This window comes from Ranitomeya variabilis, chromosome 3 (assembly GCF_051348905.1).
Source record: "Ranitomeya variabilis isolate aRanVar5 chromosome 3, aRanVar5.hap1, whole genome shotgun sequence".
NCBI classification, from domain to species: Eukaryota; Metazoa; Chordata; class Amphibia; order Anura; family Dendrobatidae; genus Ranitomeya; species Ranitomeya variabilis.
In genome coordinates this window covers 725,050,429-725,067,913 of record NC_135234.1, presented here as the reverse complement: position 1 = coordinate 725,067,913, position 17,485 = coordinate 725,050,429, and the positions used below count along the sequence as shown (strand labels likewise).

At 43.4% G+C, this 17,485-nt stretch overlaps 1 protein-coding gene across 1 annotated transcript in view; it reads left to right on the top strand.

Annotated features, from left to right (window-relative positions):
- Nucleotides 1-17,150, top strand: part of MICU2 (mitochondrial calcium uptake 2) — a 303,165-nt gene extending 286,015 nt beyond the window's left edge. Inside the window, exons 9-12 of the mRNA XM_077298382.1 lie at nt 6,066-6,237; nt 9,397-9,505; nt 14,394-14,551; nt 16,851-17,150. Of these exons, the coding sequence (XP_077154497.1) occupies nt 6,066-6,237; nt 9,397-9,505; nt 14,394-14,551; nt 16,851-16,958 (547 nt within the window). The 3' untranslated portion in view covers nt 16,959-17,150. The remainder of the gene's footprint in view (nt 1-6,065; nt 6,238-9,396; nt 9,506-14,393; nt 14,552-16,850) is intronic.
- The last annotated feature ends 335 nt before the right edge of the window (nt 17,151-17,485 follow it).

Sequence of the window (17,485 nt, the reverse complement as noted above, 5' to 3'; positions counted from 1 at the left end):
TGTGTGTCTCAATGATATATACTGTGTGTGTGTGTATATATATTATATATATATATATATATATATATATATATATATATACTCTGTGTATATATATATATATATATATATATATATATATATATATATATATATATATATATATATATATATATATATATATATATATATATATATATATATACACTCACCGGCCACTTTATTAGGTACACCATGCTAGTAACGGGTTGGACCCCCTTTTGCCTTCAGAACTGCCTCAATTCTTCGTGGCATAGATTCAACAAGGTGCTGGAAGCATTCCTCAGAGATTTTGGTCCATATTGACATGATGGCATCACACAGTTGCCGCAGATTTGTCGGCTGCACATCCCAAAGATGCTCCATACAAGGCAGGATGGATCCATGCTTTCATGTTGTTTACGCCAAATTCTGACCCTACCATCCGAATGTCGCAGCAGAAATCGAGACTCATCAGACCAAGCAACGTTTTTCCAATCTTCTACTGTCCAATTTCGATGAGCTTGTACAAATTGTAGCCTCAGTTTCCTGTTCTTAGCTGAAAGGAGTGGTACCCGGTGTGGTCTTCTGCTGCTGTAGATCAGCAGTTTCTGAAATACTCAGACCAGCCCTTCTGGCACCAACAACCATGCCACGTTCAAAGGCACTCAAATCACCTTTCTTCCCCATACTGATGCTCGGTTTGAACTGCAGGAGATTGTCTTGACCATGTCTACATGCCTAAATGCACTGAGTTGCCGCCATGTGATTGGCTGATTAGAAATTAAGTGTTAACAAGAAGTTGGACAGGTGTACCTAATAAAGTGGCCAGTGAGTGTATATATATATATATATATATATATATATATATATATATATATATATACATACATATATATGTGTGTCTCAATGACACCGCATGAGAAAACGCATACGTCTAATAAACGCAGCGTTTACATGCGGTTTTTTTCACCACCTGCGTTTGCGTTTTTAAACACAAATGTGAAACTAGCCGTAAAGAATTGGTTTGCTGAGTACCGAGGAGCAGAGTGCATAAAGTCATCAACACTCTGCTGACTCCATAAACTGCAAAGCTCCAACCTCTGGTGACATGAGCTCCAACCTCTGGTGACATGAGCTCCAACCTCTGGTGACATGAGCTCCAACCTCTGCTGACATGAGCTCCAACCTCTGCTGATATTAGCTCTGACCTCTGCTGACATTAGCTCCAACCTCTGCTGACATTAGCTTCAAACTCTGCTGATATGAGCTCCAACCTCTGCTGACATGAGCTCCAACCTCTGCTGATATTAGCTCTGACCTCTGCTGACATTAGCACCGACCTCTGCTGACATTAGCTTCAACCTCTGCTGACATGAGCTCCAACCTCTGCTGACATGAGCTCCAACCTCTGCTGACATTAGCTCCAACCTCTGCTGACATTATCTCTAAACCTCTGCTGACATTAGCTCCAACCTCTGCTGACATTAGCTCCAACCTCTGCTGACATTAGCTCCAACCTCTGCTGACATTAGCTCCAACCTCTGCTGACATTAGCTCCAACCTCTGCTGACATTAACATTGGAACAAAAACTCCTAGAAGCTTCATAGCATGGGATTCCATGGGCGAGAAGCTGTGTGCAAGCCTTACACCACCAAACTCAATGCCAAGTATCAGATGGAGTGTTGTAAAGACTGTTGTTGAGTTTGTTGAAAGCCAGGAGATTGTTACTTGTTAGCCTGTATAGTGACAACTATAATGTTTAGTGGAGAAGGGTTAATGGTCTGGGGTTGTTTTTGAGTGATTGGCCTTGGGAATTTGGTTCCATTGAAGGGAAATATTAATGCTTCAGCATAACAAGACATTTTAGACAATTGGTGCTTGCAACTTTGTGGGAACAGTTTAGGGAAAGCCCTTTACTATTTCAGCATGGCTGTGCCCAGTGCACAGAGCACAGTCCTTAAAGACATAGTTGGGGGAATTAGGTGTAGACAAATTTTATTGGGTGCACAGACCCCAGACCACAACCCCATCCAAAACTTTTGGAATAAACTAGTACGGGATTGTGAGCCCAGCCTCTACTCCATCATCAGTGTAGACCTCACTAATGCACTTCTGGATGAATGGGCAAAACTTTGTGCACACCTCTAAAATCTGGTGAAAACCTTCCCAGAAGAATGGAGGCTGATATTGATGCAAAGGGGGAGCCGACTCCATATTACTGCCTATGGATTTCCAATGGGAGGTCATGAACGCTCCTGTATGTTTGATGTGGAGGTGGCTCAATATGTTTGTCCATATAGTGTATTTTTATCTTTGTACTAAATGTCATTCCTTTTGTGGAGCAACATGTGGAAGCACTTGAAATCAGAGGATCCAAAAATAAAAGCCCTAAGGATATCCGCAAAACATGTTGATGGAACAAGAGACACGGATTTAGAAGACAACTCTGAATAGAGTTCCCATTGCTAGAACCCTTGACCATTAATTGTTTAGGGTGAGGGGGACGCTGAGCAATGTTGTTTTGTGTCACATGATATTTCAGAAAATATAACTGAGGAGTTTAAGAAAGTGAGACATTTACTGAAAAATTGGGTAGATTTGGCCTTCAGTACCCCAGTCAGACTGTCATATTGTACTTTTTAAAGGGAACCTGTCAACATTTTGTTCCGATATAACCTACGGCCACCACCTTTCAGCCCCAGTGACAGAATTCGATAATCTGTACATATGACTCCAATTTACCCTGCAAGGTGAAAAAAAGACTTTTCAAAATACTCACCTACTAGGCGGTCCGGTCAAATGGGCATTGCTGGTCTTTGACTGGTGCCTTCTCTCTTCTTGTGCTGCTGTCCTCCCTCGGTGCTGACGCCTCCTACGTCATCCACACAGTGTCCTCCTTCCCATTTCGCATTTCTCTCAGGGCAAAGTACTGTAATGCTTAAGCGCCGCACTCTTTTGACCTTTCCCAGCACATGTGTAGGACAGTACTTTGCTGAGGGCAGAGAGAAGTGCGCCTGCACAGAAGCGCGAGGGGGGACACTGTGAGGATGACATAGGACGCGCATCCAGACGAAGCACAGGAGGACGGCATTGCAAGGCGAGGGGAGACATTGGACCGCGCCCTAGGTGAGTATAATAAATGGCCTTTTTTTGCCTTGCGAATTTGAGTCATGTGCAGCATTATAGAACGCTGTCACATGGGGCTGAAAGGTGGTGGGCATAGGTCATAGCGGAAAAACTGGTGACCGGTTCCCTTTAAACACCAAGACCCCCCAGCCTCTCTGTGGACCCATACTGTAGGAATCTATGGTGCCGGCTCAGTAGAAGTGTGGGGGTCGGGATCGTACATCTGGAATACGAGAATTAAGCATGGGTACAGTGCGCCCGTCTAGATGAGGCTTTATTACTGACGTGTCGCCGTTCCAGCTCCGATTATCTGATTATGGCCGATATGTGGCTGCGTGTGCCAAGCATAGTTCTGCTAATATCAAAAAGCTGCTTTTAGTCTTAAGAAATCTCTAATTGCTGGCCTTTGACAGATTCGGATACTTTTCTGAGTCAACGAATTGTAATTTGTGAGGTGTCGGCATCTTAAACTAGCGCCTGCAGACACAAAGTCCTCACTTCTTACAAGGGGCGAGTGTGGAGCTTATCAGGAACATATTCCTAATTTGGTGGCTGCCATGAATAATTCATTTAATCAAGTTGCACTATTTCGGCCATATCCTCATGGGTGGTAGCCAGGTTTAGTCTTATTTAATACATATTTTGCTTTCACGTCTCATTATTTGTAGAATGTCAGCAGCATGAACCGCAGTCGATCATTCCTCCGCTATTACATTTCATGGCGTTCCCTTTGTGTGATTTCACAGCCTGTACTAGATAGGGCACAGACGACTTATCACACCGTGGACAAGGCTGACGGAGGTGTATAACAAAGGAAAGCTCTGTCTTCACTGCCCAGGGGATACGATCTATTTTATATTGGTATGAAACGATATTGTAGAATTAATATATCACCCCATTTCCAAAAAATTGGGACACTAAAATGTAAAGAAAAGAAGTCTGCAGTGATCGGAAATTTATTATTTATTATTATTATTATAGTGCCATTTATTCCATGGCACTTTACATGTGAGGAGGGGTATATCGCCATATTATATTCACAACAGGACACAGATCAGAAGTTTTATTAACATTAGACATATTTCCATTTTATCTGAAAAAAATTACTTACCGTATTTAGTAAACTGATGACCATAACACATCTCTTAAAGGTTAGGATAGTGTTAACAAATGGCTGGAAAAGTAAGTGGTACTAATAAAAAAATAAAAAAACAGCTGTCTGTGATATTGGGTACTTTTACACGGTTTCGGGCCCATTTTCACAAACATGGACAACCCCTTTAACACAAAAGCTTGATCCAAACAATAGGTAATCTTCTGATGATACATTCCCTTTAATCAGTGACAACGAATGGAAAAGAGACCCAAGAAATCAATGGATGAGGACAATAAGGTATTTTTTCTATTAATTCTAGAAGCCATTACTTTACAAGGCCTTTAGTATACTGAATACAAATGCTGTCCTAGGCCATCACTAGCGAGCCAGTGTGGGTCCTGGATCCAGTTGATAAGAGTCCAAATGAAAGAAGTGCCCCCAGATGAAGCCTCCATGTATACAGCGAGCAGACGGCTCTAGCGGTGCGTACGTTACCATATTCTCTAGTGTCAGGATGGTCGTACTGGTTACTTCATAAGCAGCATTAATCTTAGTATTGGGGTTCCCTGCAGCAGATAGCGCTTAGTATAAGAGTTGTACAATTATTGTACCATTTTCCATAATGGATCCCCTTAATAGTGAAGCTTTCGGATTCAGAGGGATAAAGGCTCTGAACTCCTTTTGCTGCATTAAAACTGTATGGGTGGAACGCCAGCGCCCTCTAGTGTCTAATATAATGTTACCAAGTTTGAACAACATTACAAAGTTGAGAAACTTTTTTTTTCTTCTACTCATTTTCCATTGATTTTGAGCAACCAGTTTCCTTTGCTATTCACAGCCAAAGTAAAAATGCATCTGGTTTTTGCCTGTTATCTGAACATAGTTTATCTTCACCTCAGATTTAAAGAAGTTCTTGCATCTTTATTCTTCAGGAACACAGTGCTCCTCCAGCCTCCTGGCTTCAAAGAGGTTGTCCCTTTTCAGGAAATTTTCATCCAGGGTTATAGGTCGTTTTATAACAAACCTCCCCTGGGTCCAGCACGGAGTCCCTTTGCGTTGCTCCCGCTGTACAGCACGTCTTGTCGATACTGAGCTCTGCCTATGTAGACTGAATGACCCCTTCACTGATTGGTGGTGTTGCTGTTGACGGACATCAGTGTAGTTGCCAATACCGGACACCGGAGGCAGCACCAAAGACTCAACTCTGGTACCAGGGACAATGACTAGTGATGAGCAAACCTGCTCTGGTAAGGTGTTATCTTAGCATGCTCAGGTGCTAGTTGAGTGTCTTCAGCGTGCTCGAAACATATATTCGAGTCCCCGCGACTGCATGTCTCGCGACTGTTCAACAACCACAACACATGCAGGGATTGCCTAACAAACAGAGACCGCTTTACAGAGATCTCATCCAGTGATCTGATGAACTTCACAGCAGCGCTTGCAAGCTCTAGATCGAACTTCAGAGCAGCGCTTACAAGCTCTAGATCAGCCACCACTGTTAGACTGACTGAATACAGTACATCGATTTATCAGTTCACATCAGCTTTTTTTTAGATATATACATGGGATGGGATGGTCACCAAACTTATGAAGCCAGCGTTTCTGACATCTAAGAATTTATGTGACTCCTTGACCTACTGAATTATTTTTTTCGTGGTGGTCCAATGTACCGAGCTTTGGCTGCAATGGCAAAAGCTGATGATTTTAGACAATCCTTAAAATAAAGTTTTATTACAATTACATATGTGTGATAAATGTCTCCCGTAGTTGGCACAATAGTGAGACAGGAGAGAGCCATCTTCAGCCTCCCTTTCCTTCAAGTAATTCTTGCCTGTATTTCAGGTTTATGGAGAATCTGCAGACAGAAGTTCAGGAGATGGAATTCGCACAGTTCTCAAAGGGCTTGGACTTCATGCGGAAGGAGGATTTTGCCGAGTGGCTCCTTTTCTTTACTGACGAGGAGGACAATGACATCTACTGGCATAACGTGAAGACCAGGATCCCTCCAGGAGAGGTGAGCTAAGCTGCTGCTGAGTTGGTTCTAGTAAACCGGGCTCTGTGTTTTAGGTTTCTAATAACCCAAATATTGGTGAAAAGGAGTGAGATCACCGGCACAGACCAGGGGAAATCTAAAAAGCGCTTACAATCCGGTGCCGAATAGTTTCTTAGTACATTGAGTCATGAGTGCACACAATAGGCCGGACTGTAAAGGTGTATTTACACGGACAATATCCCCAGAGGAAGATCTGCGGAGAAATCCACAGCGGCTGAAACAAATTATGCTGCAAATTTGCCAAAAACTTTACCCTTTGTAGTCTAAAGGGTGAAAGCCATAGTAAAACCTACAGCATGAATTGACATCTTGCCAGTTTCCGCTGGAGTCAGCAGCGTAATCTCGATGTCCGTGCAGCTTATAGGCAAAAAATGGGGTGACAGATTCCCTTTAAAGGGGTGTTCCGCCCCTTCCTTTAACTTTTCATATGGCCACAGCATGGTTACCGCTTCTCCCTCCCACCAGTCTACTCTCCTTTGCTTGAACAAGTTTCCTCGGCGATTGGCTGCAGCTACGAAATGTCGACCATATTGGAAGAGAAGTAGAAGAGACCGACAGGGGACATGGCCAGTGGGACAAAGGAGCCGTGGGGGATTAAAAGAGAAGCATATGCAATATTTTAGTTTAGTTTTAACAATACTGTGGTCATATGTAAACTTAATGGGGTATTCCCATCTCCCATATTCTATCCCAATATGTAGTAGGAGTAATAATATTAGAAAATATCTACAATTAGAAATGTAGTATAGTTTTTCTGATTTACTGTGTCTCTTTCCTTCTTTTTTGCAAGACCTTAGGTATCCATGCTTACAACCACTGATAAAGTGACAGTTGCTAGCTAGTGGTTGTAACCATAGATACCTAAGGTCCTGCAATGCCTGCCCATGAGAAAAGCGACATAGCGATCAGAAAAACTATACTACATTTCTAATTGGAGGTACCATATATGCTCAAGTATAAGCCGACCCGCGTATAAGCCGAGGTACCCAATTTTACCACAAGAAACTGGGAAAACTTATTGACTTGAGTATAAGCCGGGTAACCATTGTCCCCTCATCGCTATCCTGGTATGCATGGCTCCTCATCCCTATCCTGGTATGCATGGCTCCTCATCCCTATCCTGGTATGCATGGCTCCTCATCCCTATCCTCATATGCATGGCTCCTCATCGCTATCCTGGTATGCATGGCTCCTCATCCCTATCCTCATATGCATGGCTGCTCATCGCTATCCTGGTATGCATGGCTCCTCATCCCTATCCTGGTATGCATGGCTCCTCATCCCTATCCTGGTATGCATGGCTCCTCATCCCTATCCTGGTATGCATGGCTCCTCATCCCTATCCTGGTATGCATGGCTCCTCATCCCTATCCTGGTATGCATGGCTCCTCATCCCTATCCTGGTATGCATGGCTCCTCATCCCTATCCTCATATGCATGGCTGCTCATCACTATCCTGGTATGCATGGCTCCTCATCCCTATCCTGGTATGCATGGCTCCTCATCACTATCCTGGTATGCATGGCTCCTCATCCCTATCCTGGTATGCATGGCTCCTCATCCCTATCCTGGTATGCATGGCTCCTCATCCCTATCCTGGTATGCATGGCTCCTCATCGCTATCCTGGTATTCATGACTCCTCATCCCTATCCTCATATGCATGGCTCTTCATCGCTATCCTTCTACACATGGCTCCTCATCCCTATCCTCGTATGCATGGCTCCTCATCCCTATCCTCGTATGCATGGCTCCTCATCCCTATCCTCGTATGCATGGCTCCTCATCCCTATCCTCGTATGCATGGATCCTCATCCCTATCCTCGTATGCATGGTTCTTCATCCCTATCCTGGTATACATGGCTCCTCATCCCTATCCTGGTATACATGGCTCCTCATCCCTATCCTGGTATACATGGCTCCTCATCCCTATCCTCATATGCATGGCTCTTCATCGCTATCCTTCTATGCATGGCTCCTTATTCCCATCCTTATCTGCATGGCTCCTCAGCCCTATCCTTATCTGCATGACACTTCATCCCTATCCTGGTATGCATGGCTCCTCATCCCTATCCTGGTATGCATGGCTCCTCATCCCTATCCTGGTATGCATGGCTCCTCATCCCTATCCTGGTATGCATGGCTCCTCATCCCTATCCTTGTATGCATGGCTCCTTATTCCTATCCTTGTATGCATGGCTCCTCATCCCCATCCTTGTATGCATTGCCTCCATCAAAAAAACATGTAAAAAAAAACAAACATCCTACTTACCTTCTTGTGCTCCCTCGCAGCGTCTTGTTCCGGTGCCAGCAGCTGACTTATGCTTGTAAGCAGAGCATGGCAGTGACGTCATGCGCTGCTTACAAGCAGAGGACAGATGCCGGAATACTCACAGATTTCCACGCCGCAGCTATGTGCATGGAGGGCAGTGAGTATTCATTGCTATTAAGTAGCGCGCACAGTGTCAGCCTCTGCCGGGCGGTCACAAGTGCTTGCTACTTATGAGAAATGAATATTCACTTCTCTTCACTCCCATGGGAGTGGAGAGAGGTGAATATTCATTTCTCTTAAGTAGCGGGTACACGTGATCTCCCGGCCGCTGCAGGAAGCCGGCAGCTGCTGCTGACACTGTGTGCGCTATTACAGAGAAATGAATATTCATTGCCAGCGCAGCGAATATTCATTTCTCTTTAGCAGCAGGCACAGTGTCAGCAGCCGCTGCCGGCTCCTGCCTCGAGTAAAAGCCGAGGGGGGCGTTTTCAGCACAAAAAATGTGCTGAAAAACTTGGCTTATACACGAGTATATACGATATTTGCTAATATTATTACTATTTTACCTACTACATATTGGGAGAGGACCTTGGATATGGGAATACCCCTTTTAAGAAATTGGAGTAAAACCCCCTTTAAGCACATGGAGTTGTAGTATGTTATTGGTAGAGGTCAGATAAAAATCAGTATAGATTGATCAGATGTGTGCAGAGAGGTCTGAGAATGGACTTGCCAGCTGTGCCCATGCTTAGCAGGAATACTGTGCTTCCTAGTGAGCGATATTAGTCTGGCCTCTAGCCATTTTCATTTTTTTTTTGCTCTGATTTTGACGTGTCGTTTGGCATTTCAGAGTATCAGCATAGAGGAATTCAAGACATTTTATCACTTCATGAATAATCTGGAAGATTTCTCCATCACCATGAAGATGTTTAGTGTGGCAAACAAAGCAGTGAAACTGGGTAAGTGTCAGGCCATGGTACGGGGGCTATCCCGCCTGGGAAGTACGGCCCCAGTGAGTGCAGTTTACTGGAACAGACGCTCGTTGCCCCATTACCAACAGCGCTGTAAATATAGACACTTCGCGATCTGCTTCTGTAAAGCATCGGCATTTTATTCTATTGTTCATTTGCTTCTTAACCCCTTTACCCCCAAGGGTGGTTTGCACGTTAATGACCGGGACAATTTTTACAATTCTGACCACTGTCCCTTTATGAGGATATAACTCTGGAACGCTTCAACGGATCCTGATGATTCTGAGATTTTTTTTTTCATGACATATTGTACTTTATGATAGTGGTAAAATTTCTTTGATATGACTTTTGTTTATTTGTGAAAAAAAACGTAAATTTTGTGAAAATTTTGAAAGTTTCGCAATTTTCCAACTTTGAATTTTTATGCCCTTAAATCACAGAGATATGTCACACAAAATACTTAATATGTAACATTTCCCACATGTCTACTTTACATCAGCACAATTTTGGAACCAAAATATTTTTTTTGTTAGGGAGTTATATGGGTTAAAAGTTGACCAGCAATTTCTCATTTTTACAACACCATTTTTTTTAGGGACCACATCTCATTTGAAGTCATTTTGAGGGGTCTATATGATAGAAGATACCCAAGTGTGACACCATTCTAAAAACTGCACCCCTCAAGGTGCTCAAAACCACATTCAAGAAGTTTATTAACCCTTCAGGTGCTTCACAGGAAATTTTGGAATGTTTAAAAAAAAAAAGAACATTTAACTTTTTTCCACAAAAAATTTACTTCAGATCCAATTTTTTTTATTTTCCCAAGGGTAACAGGAGAGATTGGACCCCAAAAGTTGTTGTCCAATTTGTCCTGAGTACGCCAATACCCCATGTGTGGTGGTAAACCACTGTTTGGGCGCATGGCAGAGCTCGGAAGGGAAGGAGCACCGTTTGACTTTTTCAACTTAAAATTGGCTGGAATTGATATAGGACGCCATGTCGCGTTTCCAGAGCCCCTGATGTGCCCAAACAGTGGAAACCCCCCACAAGTGACCCCATTTTGGAAACTAGACCCCCTAAGGAACTTATCTAGATGTGTGGTGAGCACCTAGAACCAACAAGTGCTTCACAGAAGTTTATAAAATACAGCTGTGAAAATAAAAAATCATGTCATATTGGCAGAGCCCCTGAGGTGCTAGAACAACCGAAACCCCCTATATGTGAACTCATTTTACAAACTACACTCCCCAATGAATTCATCTAGGGGTGCAGTGATTATATTGACACCTCATGTGCCTCACAGAATTTTATACCACTGAGCGGTGAAGAAAGAATAAATTATATTTTTAACACTAAAATGTTGTTTTCGCCCCAAGTTTTAAATTTTTCTAAGGGCTATTAGGATTTTTTTTTACAACAAACTGAGGTCCATTTTTTCCAGAGTGCGCCAATACCCTACATGTAATCGATAAATATTTTTTAAGCACAATGAAAAGCTCAGAAGGCAAGGAGCGCCAGATTTTACAGTTATGGTTTGCAGGTGCCATGACCCACTGGGAGAGCTTGCGAGGTGCGAGAACAGCAGAACCCCCATAAGTGACCCCCCATTTTACAAACTACATCTCTCAATGAATTCATCTAGGGGTGCAGTGATCATATTGACACCATGGATGTATTACAGAATTTTATATCATTGGGCAGTGAAGACAAAATAACTACATTTTTACCACCAAAATTTTGTTTTAGCCAAACATTTTACATTTTCACACAAGAAGTGGGTAAAAATGGCACCAAAATTTGTCCCACAATTTCTACTGAACGTGGCAATACCCCATATGTGGCTGTACAGTACTACTTAGCCATACGGAGAGACTCGAGAGGAACGGAGCGCTATTTGCTTATTCAAGTGAATTGGTCTGTGCACGTGTGTTTCCACGGACCATGTGTCCGTTTGCAAAACACGCTGACATGTCTGTTTTTTTAATATCAATGCATGTAGGATAGCTGCGGAGACACGATCACGTGTTTCTCAACGCAAGCAGTGAATAGCCAGACCTTTCCCCGGGAAGGAACAACCACGGGAAGGGCAGCATCCAATAAAGGAAAACATCCAATACAGGAAAACCACCTATGCCAAGCATGGTATCCATCCACAGACAGCTGTTTCGGGGTGTTTGCCCCTCATCAGTGTGGAGTAGGAATCTGGCTATTAGGAGCAGTGCCTAGTAAAAGGCTGTGAAGGAACAGATGATTGGCCTCGGGGAGACCAAAACATCCAACACCGCGGAGACACCATCACGTGTTTCTCAACGCAGTGATCCAGAACACTGCCCCCATCCCTTATGGGAAATATGCAAATGCATGTAGGATAGCTGCGGAGACACCATCACGTGTTTCTCGACGCAAGCAGTGAATAGCCAGACCTTTCCCCGGGAAGGAACAACCACGGGAAGGGCAGCATCCAATAAAGGAAAACATCCAATACAGGAAAACCACCTATGCCAAGCATGGTATCCATCCACAGACAGCTGTTTCGGGGTGTTTGCCCCTCATCAGTGTGGAGTAGGAATCTGGCTATTAGGAGCAGTGCCTAGTAAAAGGCTGTGAAGGAACAGATGATTGGCCTCGGGGAGACCAAAACATCCAACACCGCGGAGACACCATCACGTGTTTCTCAACGCAGTGATCCAGAACACTGCCCCCATCCCTTATGGGAAATATGCAAATGCATGTAGGATAGCTGCGGAGACACCATCACGTGTTTCTCGACGCAAGCAGTGAATAGCCAGACCTTTCCCCGGGAAGGAACAACCATGGGAAGGGCAGCATCCAATAAAGGAAAACATCCAATACAGGAACACGTGATGGTGTCTCCGCAGCTATCCTACATGCATTTGCATATTTCCCATAAGGGATGGGGGCAGTGTTCTGGATCACTGCGTTGAGAAACATGTGATGGTGTCTCCGCGGTGTTGGATGTTTTGGTCTCCCCGAGGCCAATCATCTGTTCCTTCACAGCCTTTTACTAGGCACTGCTCCTAATAGCCAGATTCCTACTCCACACTGATGAGGGGCAAACACCCCGAAACAGCTGTCTGTGGATGGATACCATGCTTGGCATAGGTGGTTTTCCTGTATTGGATGTTTTCCTTTATTGGATGCTGCCCTTCCCGTGGTTGTTCCTTCCCGGGGAAAGGTCTGGCTATTCACTGCTTGCGTCGAGAAACACGTGATGGTGTCTCCGCAGCTATCCTACATGCATTTGCATATTTCCCATAAGGGATGGGGGCAGTGTTCTGGATCACTGCGTTGAGAAACACGTGATGGTGTCTCTGCGGTGTTGGATGTTTTGGTCTCCCCGAGGCCAATCATCTGTTCCTTCACTGTTTTTTTAATGTCAGCACGAACCACAAAACGTCCCGCACACGTGCACATAAAGAACACACATGGATGTCATCCATGTGACATACATCGGCTCCGGGGAAGAAGCGTTACAGTAAGCGCTGTTCCCCAGCACTGAGTACTGAACATGGCTCTCATCATTCACCCCTGCTCTGCCGACGATCGGCGCGACCAGGGGAGAATAATAAGTTACATTTAAGTGATAAGAGACAGCAGGCGGCGGCTGATTGGACTATTACTCCCATCAGTCTACCACTGCTGCCGCTAATAACAGTGACAGCAGGAGCGGATGAAGGGGGTGTTCATCAGACGCCGCCTGCGCTATTAATAAATGAATAAAACGGCATGGGTTCCCCTGTATTTTCTATAACCAGCCATGCAAAACTCACAGCTGGGGGCTGCAACCCTCAGCTTCAGCCAGGTTGGTTATCAAGAATAGAAGGGTCCCCATGCTGTTTTTTTTTGTTTGTTTTTTTAATTATTTAAATATATAATTTAAAAAACGGCTTGGGATTCCCCCACGATTTTTGACAACCAGCCTTGCTAAAGCTCACAGCTGGGGGCTGGTATTCTTAGGCTGGAAAGGGGCCATGGATATTGGCTCCCCCAGCCTAAAAATTGCAACCCGCAGCTGTCCAGAAAAGGCACATCTATTAGATGTTCTGGTGCTTTGCCCGGCCCTGTAGCGGTGGCAAGTGGGGTTCATATTTGTGGGGTTAATGTCACCTTTGTATTGTCTGGTGACATCAAGCCCATGGCTTAGTAATGAAGATTATCTATAAGACACTTATCCATTACTAATCCTATAGTTATATGGTAATTAAAGACACAGCCAGAATAAAGCGCTTTATTAGAAATAAAACAAGACACACTTTTCCATTTTTATTTACAAAATAAACAGTTATATTCACCTAACACCTAATTCCACCGAAGCCCTCGTTCTCCTGTAATAAAACAAAAATTTAAAAAAAAATATCTCACCTATCTGAGGGATAATTAGTTTTCAACCTGGATGGTGCCAAGATGCGACCGTCCAGGCTGAGAACCACTGGTGAATGAGCTGCTGCGAGGGCAGCGTCAGTGACCGGCGGTGACGTCATAGAGGTTACCTCCGGTCACTGACGCTGCGTTTCCAGGCGGACTGAGCTGCAGTGAGATCCCTGCTACCTGCTAGCACCGTGATTTATATGAAGAAGAAGAAAAAGAATCTATGCAAGATTGGCATCGCCGTAATTGTTCTTACCTGTAGAATCATGATTCAGTCATTTTTCCAACAGAATGAATACCGTAAAATCAAAAAACCCAATAATACTCTGTGGAATTGCATTTTTTTTTACAAAATTTCATCGCACATGGAATTTTTTTTTCCTGTTTTCCAGTGAATTTTGGGGTAAAATGAATGGTGTTATTCCAAACTACAACTCATCCTGTTTCTTTTTCTTTGCTCATATACATTTCTTATTATTTCCACCAGCTGAATTTAAGCGAGCAGTGAAAGTGGCAACAGGACAGGAATTATCGGAAAACGTTCTGGACACCGTCTTTAAGATATTTGATCTTGATGGAGACAATTGTTTAAGCCATGGAGAATTTTTAGGTGTTCTGAAGAATCGGCTCCACCGAGGATTAAAGGTAATTTATGGTATGGTGCTGTATTTATATACAGGAGCAATAGCAAATTATTATTTCTCAGGAAGATGCCACATATTCAGGTATGGGTATGGATTTACACACGTGGTCAAAATTGTTGGTACCCCTCGTTTAATGACAGAAAAACCCACAATGGTCCCAGAAATAACTAGAATCTGACAAAAGTAATAATAAATAAAAGATCTATGAAAATGAACAAATGAAAGTCAGACATTGCTTTTATTTATTATTACTTTTGTCAGATTCAAGTTATTTCTGTGACCATTGTGGGTTTTTCTGTCATTAAACGAGGGGTACAAACAATTTTGACCACGTGTGTATTTAACTCACTCATGACCAAGAACATCCCGTTACGTCCCATGTTGGGTGTACGGAAAGGTAGGTGCCGGCTGTATTGCACAGCCAGCAACTGCAGCTAACTGATCACTGATGTTTAACCCCTTATATATCACTAACAATTTTTGACAGTGGAAATCAAATAATGTTATGTGCAGTCTGGCGCTCATTGCAACGTCACACCACCATTACACTACTGAAGGCCCCAGTCGCCAAAATATTTGTACTCCCATGAAGCCCCGTCTGTGACTGCCCTTAATAGGAGGTCATAATTTTTACTATATACTAAAATGCTGATCGCAAGATCAAGTCCCCAAAGGGAAACTAAAACCGTAAGGAAAAAGTAATTTAAAAAATATCTATTAAAATATTAAAAAAAAAACCATAAGTTTAAATCACCTCCTTTTTTACCAATGTAAAAATAAACAAGATGGTAGAATAAACCTATGTGGTATCATAAAAGTCCAATTTATGAAAGTATAAAATTAATTAACTTGTACAATAAATTGTGTAAAGAAAAACAATCCCAAGGACAAAAAAATAACATCAATGCTCCTGAAATAAAAAAAAAAAAAAACACAAAACATTATGTTGCATACTAAATAGGTTCAATAAAAGCGACAGCTCACGTCCGCCTTCCCCAAAAAAATGGAAAAGTGAAAAAAGTTATGGGTCTCAGAAAATGGCAACGCAAACCCAACTACAAATTTTTTTTTTCTCTAATTTTTTGGGTTTTTTCAGATCTGAAATTTTCTTAACCTATTAAATATATTTATGTTTACTATTGCCATAATTGTACATACCTGAAGAATATTAGCAGGACGTTTTTTACCAGACACTGAACTCCATAAAAGTGAAACGCAAAAAAAAGTGGCAGAATTGTGCTTTATTCACCATTTAACACAATTAGATTTTTTTTTCATGTTTTTCAGTAAAAAATAAATAATATAAATAAAGTCAGCTTATTCTGTGACAAGCAAACTCTCATTTAGCTTAATGCCGACATGAAAAAAAGTATGGCTCTTAAAAGAAGTAAATCCAAAAATGAACCACAGGCGGCGGCATCTATCGCTGCTTTCCTGCTCTGTTACAGCCGGGTATATTATCGCAGCCTGCAGATAAAAGCGTTAGTCGGCGCTGCTCCATAGTGCAGCATTGGTCAGAGTGCTATCCGGTGAAACATCACATCGCACTCGTCCAAGTTACACGCTGACGACTCTCCAGTGTGAACGAGCCCTTATACAAAGGATTTTCTTATTAGGGTTTGTGCATCTGAAGCATCTTTTATAGCGTTTTCTTTGCGCCATTTCCTGAGCACTTTTTGTTGTCTTTGGCCATTTGCATTTTTTTGCATATTTTATGGCATCTTTACCTACTGGTGTTTTCCTTTTTTTTTTTTTTTTAACCTCCATTCAATAAAGAAACTACTGCCAATTAATTGAGCAAAAACGCTGACAAAATGTTCAAAAACAGAACTGGACATCTTTAGAGCTTTTCCTATTGTCTTCTATTGTAAAATACGAAGCGTCTTCAGAGCAGAAAACTCGTAAAGAACGGCCGGGACTCTTCTTATAACTGCTTGGTGTTTTTGGAAACCTGAAGTGGTTAAAAATCCTGAACAGCAGTCGTCTATACATAGATATTCTATGTTCATTCTTTTGAGCGTTTTCCGGTCACTTTTTCGGTCAGGTTTTCGAGATAAATCCTTCTGAAAAAATCCATCATGTGCCGATAGCCTTAGATTCCAAAGGACTTAGACCGGAATAAACCACGCTGCGCTCGTCCTCGCTACATAACACCGGGGCATGATTTGGCGGCATTCCACTAAGAATAAAAACACAGTAACAATAGTGAGAGTTGTAGTATAAGAATGTGCGTTGAGCGAAGAGAAGGACAACATTTGCTGTGAATAAATTGACTATGTGAGCTCTTCATTTCTCCCCAGCACGCCCCGCAACAGCAGGGACTACAAGGCTACTGGAAGTGCGTGAAGAGGGAAACCATTAAAGGTGCCAACGAAGTCTGGAAACAAGCCGGGAAGAGCCCATTTTAGCCGCTCTCTGACATATGAGCTGTGTCTGGTTTTACTGCATCTCCTTGTTTACGTGTCGTTTACCTGTTTGTAGCCAGCCGCATCTCCCCTACCGGCACCGCAGCGGTCGCGTCTCCCCTACCGGCACCGCAGCGGTCGCATCTCCCCTACCGGCACCGCAGCGGTCGCATCTCCCCTACCGGCACCGCAGCGGTCGCATCTCCCCTACCGGCACCGCAGCGGTCGCATCTCCCCTACCGGCACCGCAGCGGTCGCATCTCCCCTACCGGCACCGCAGCGGTCGCATCTCCCCTACCGGCACCGCACCGGCCGCATCTCCCCTACCGGCACCGCACCGGTCGCACTGCACTTCTCTCTCTGCTGTATCGGGGCTTAAGGCTGCCAGCTATCTGCTATACTTTGTGTCGGCATCATGGGGTGCTCTGGTGTCTGGGAAATTAAAATCCCAGGGTTCTTTGGCACTCTTTTCTCGCTGCAGGAGTTTGGTTCCGCCATAATTGTTGGTAGCTTATCTCTGCTCTGTTCTC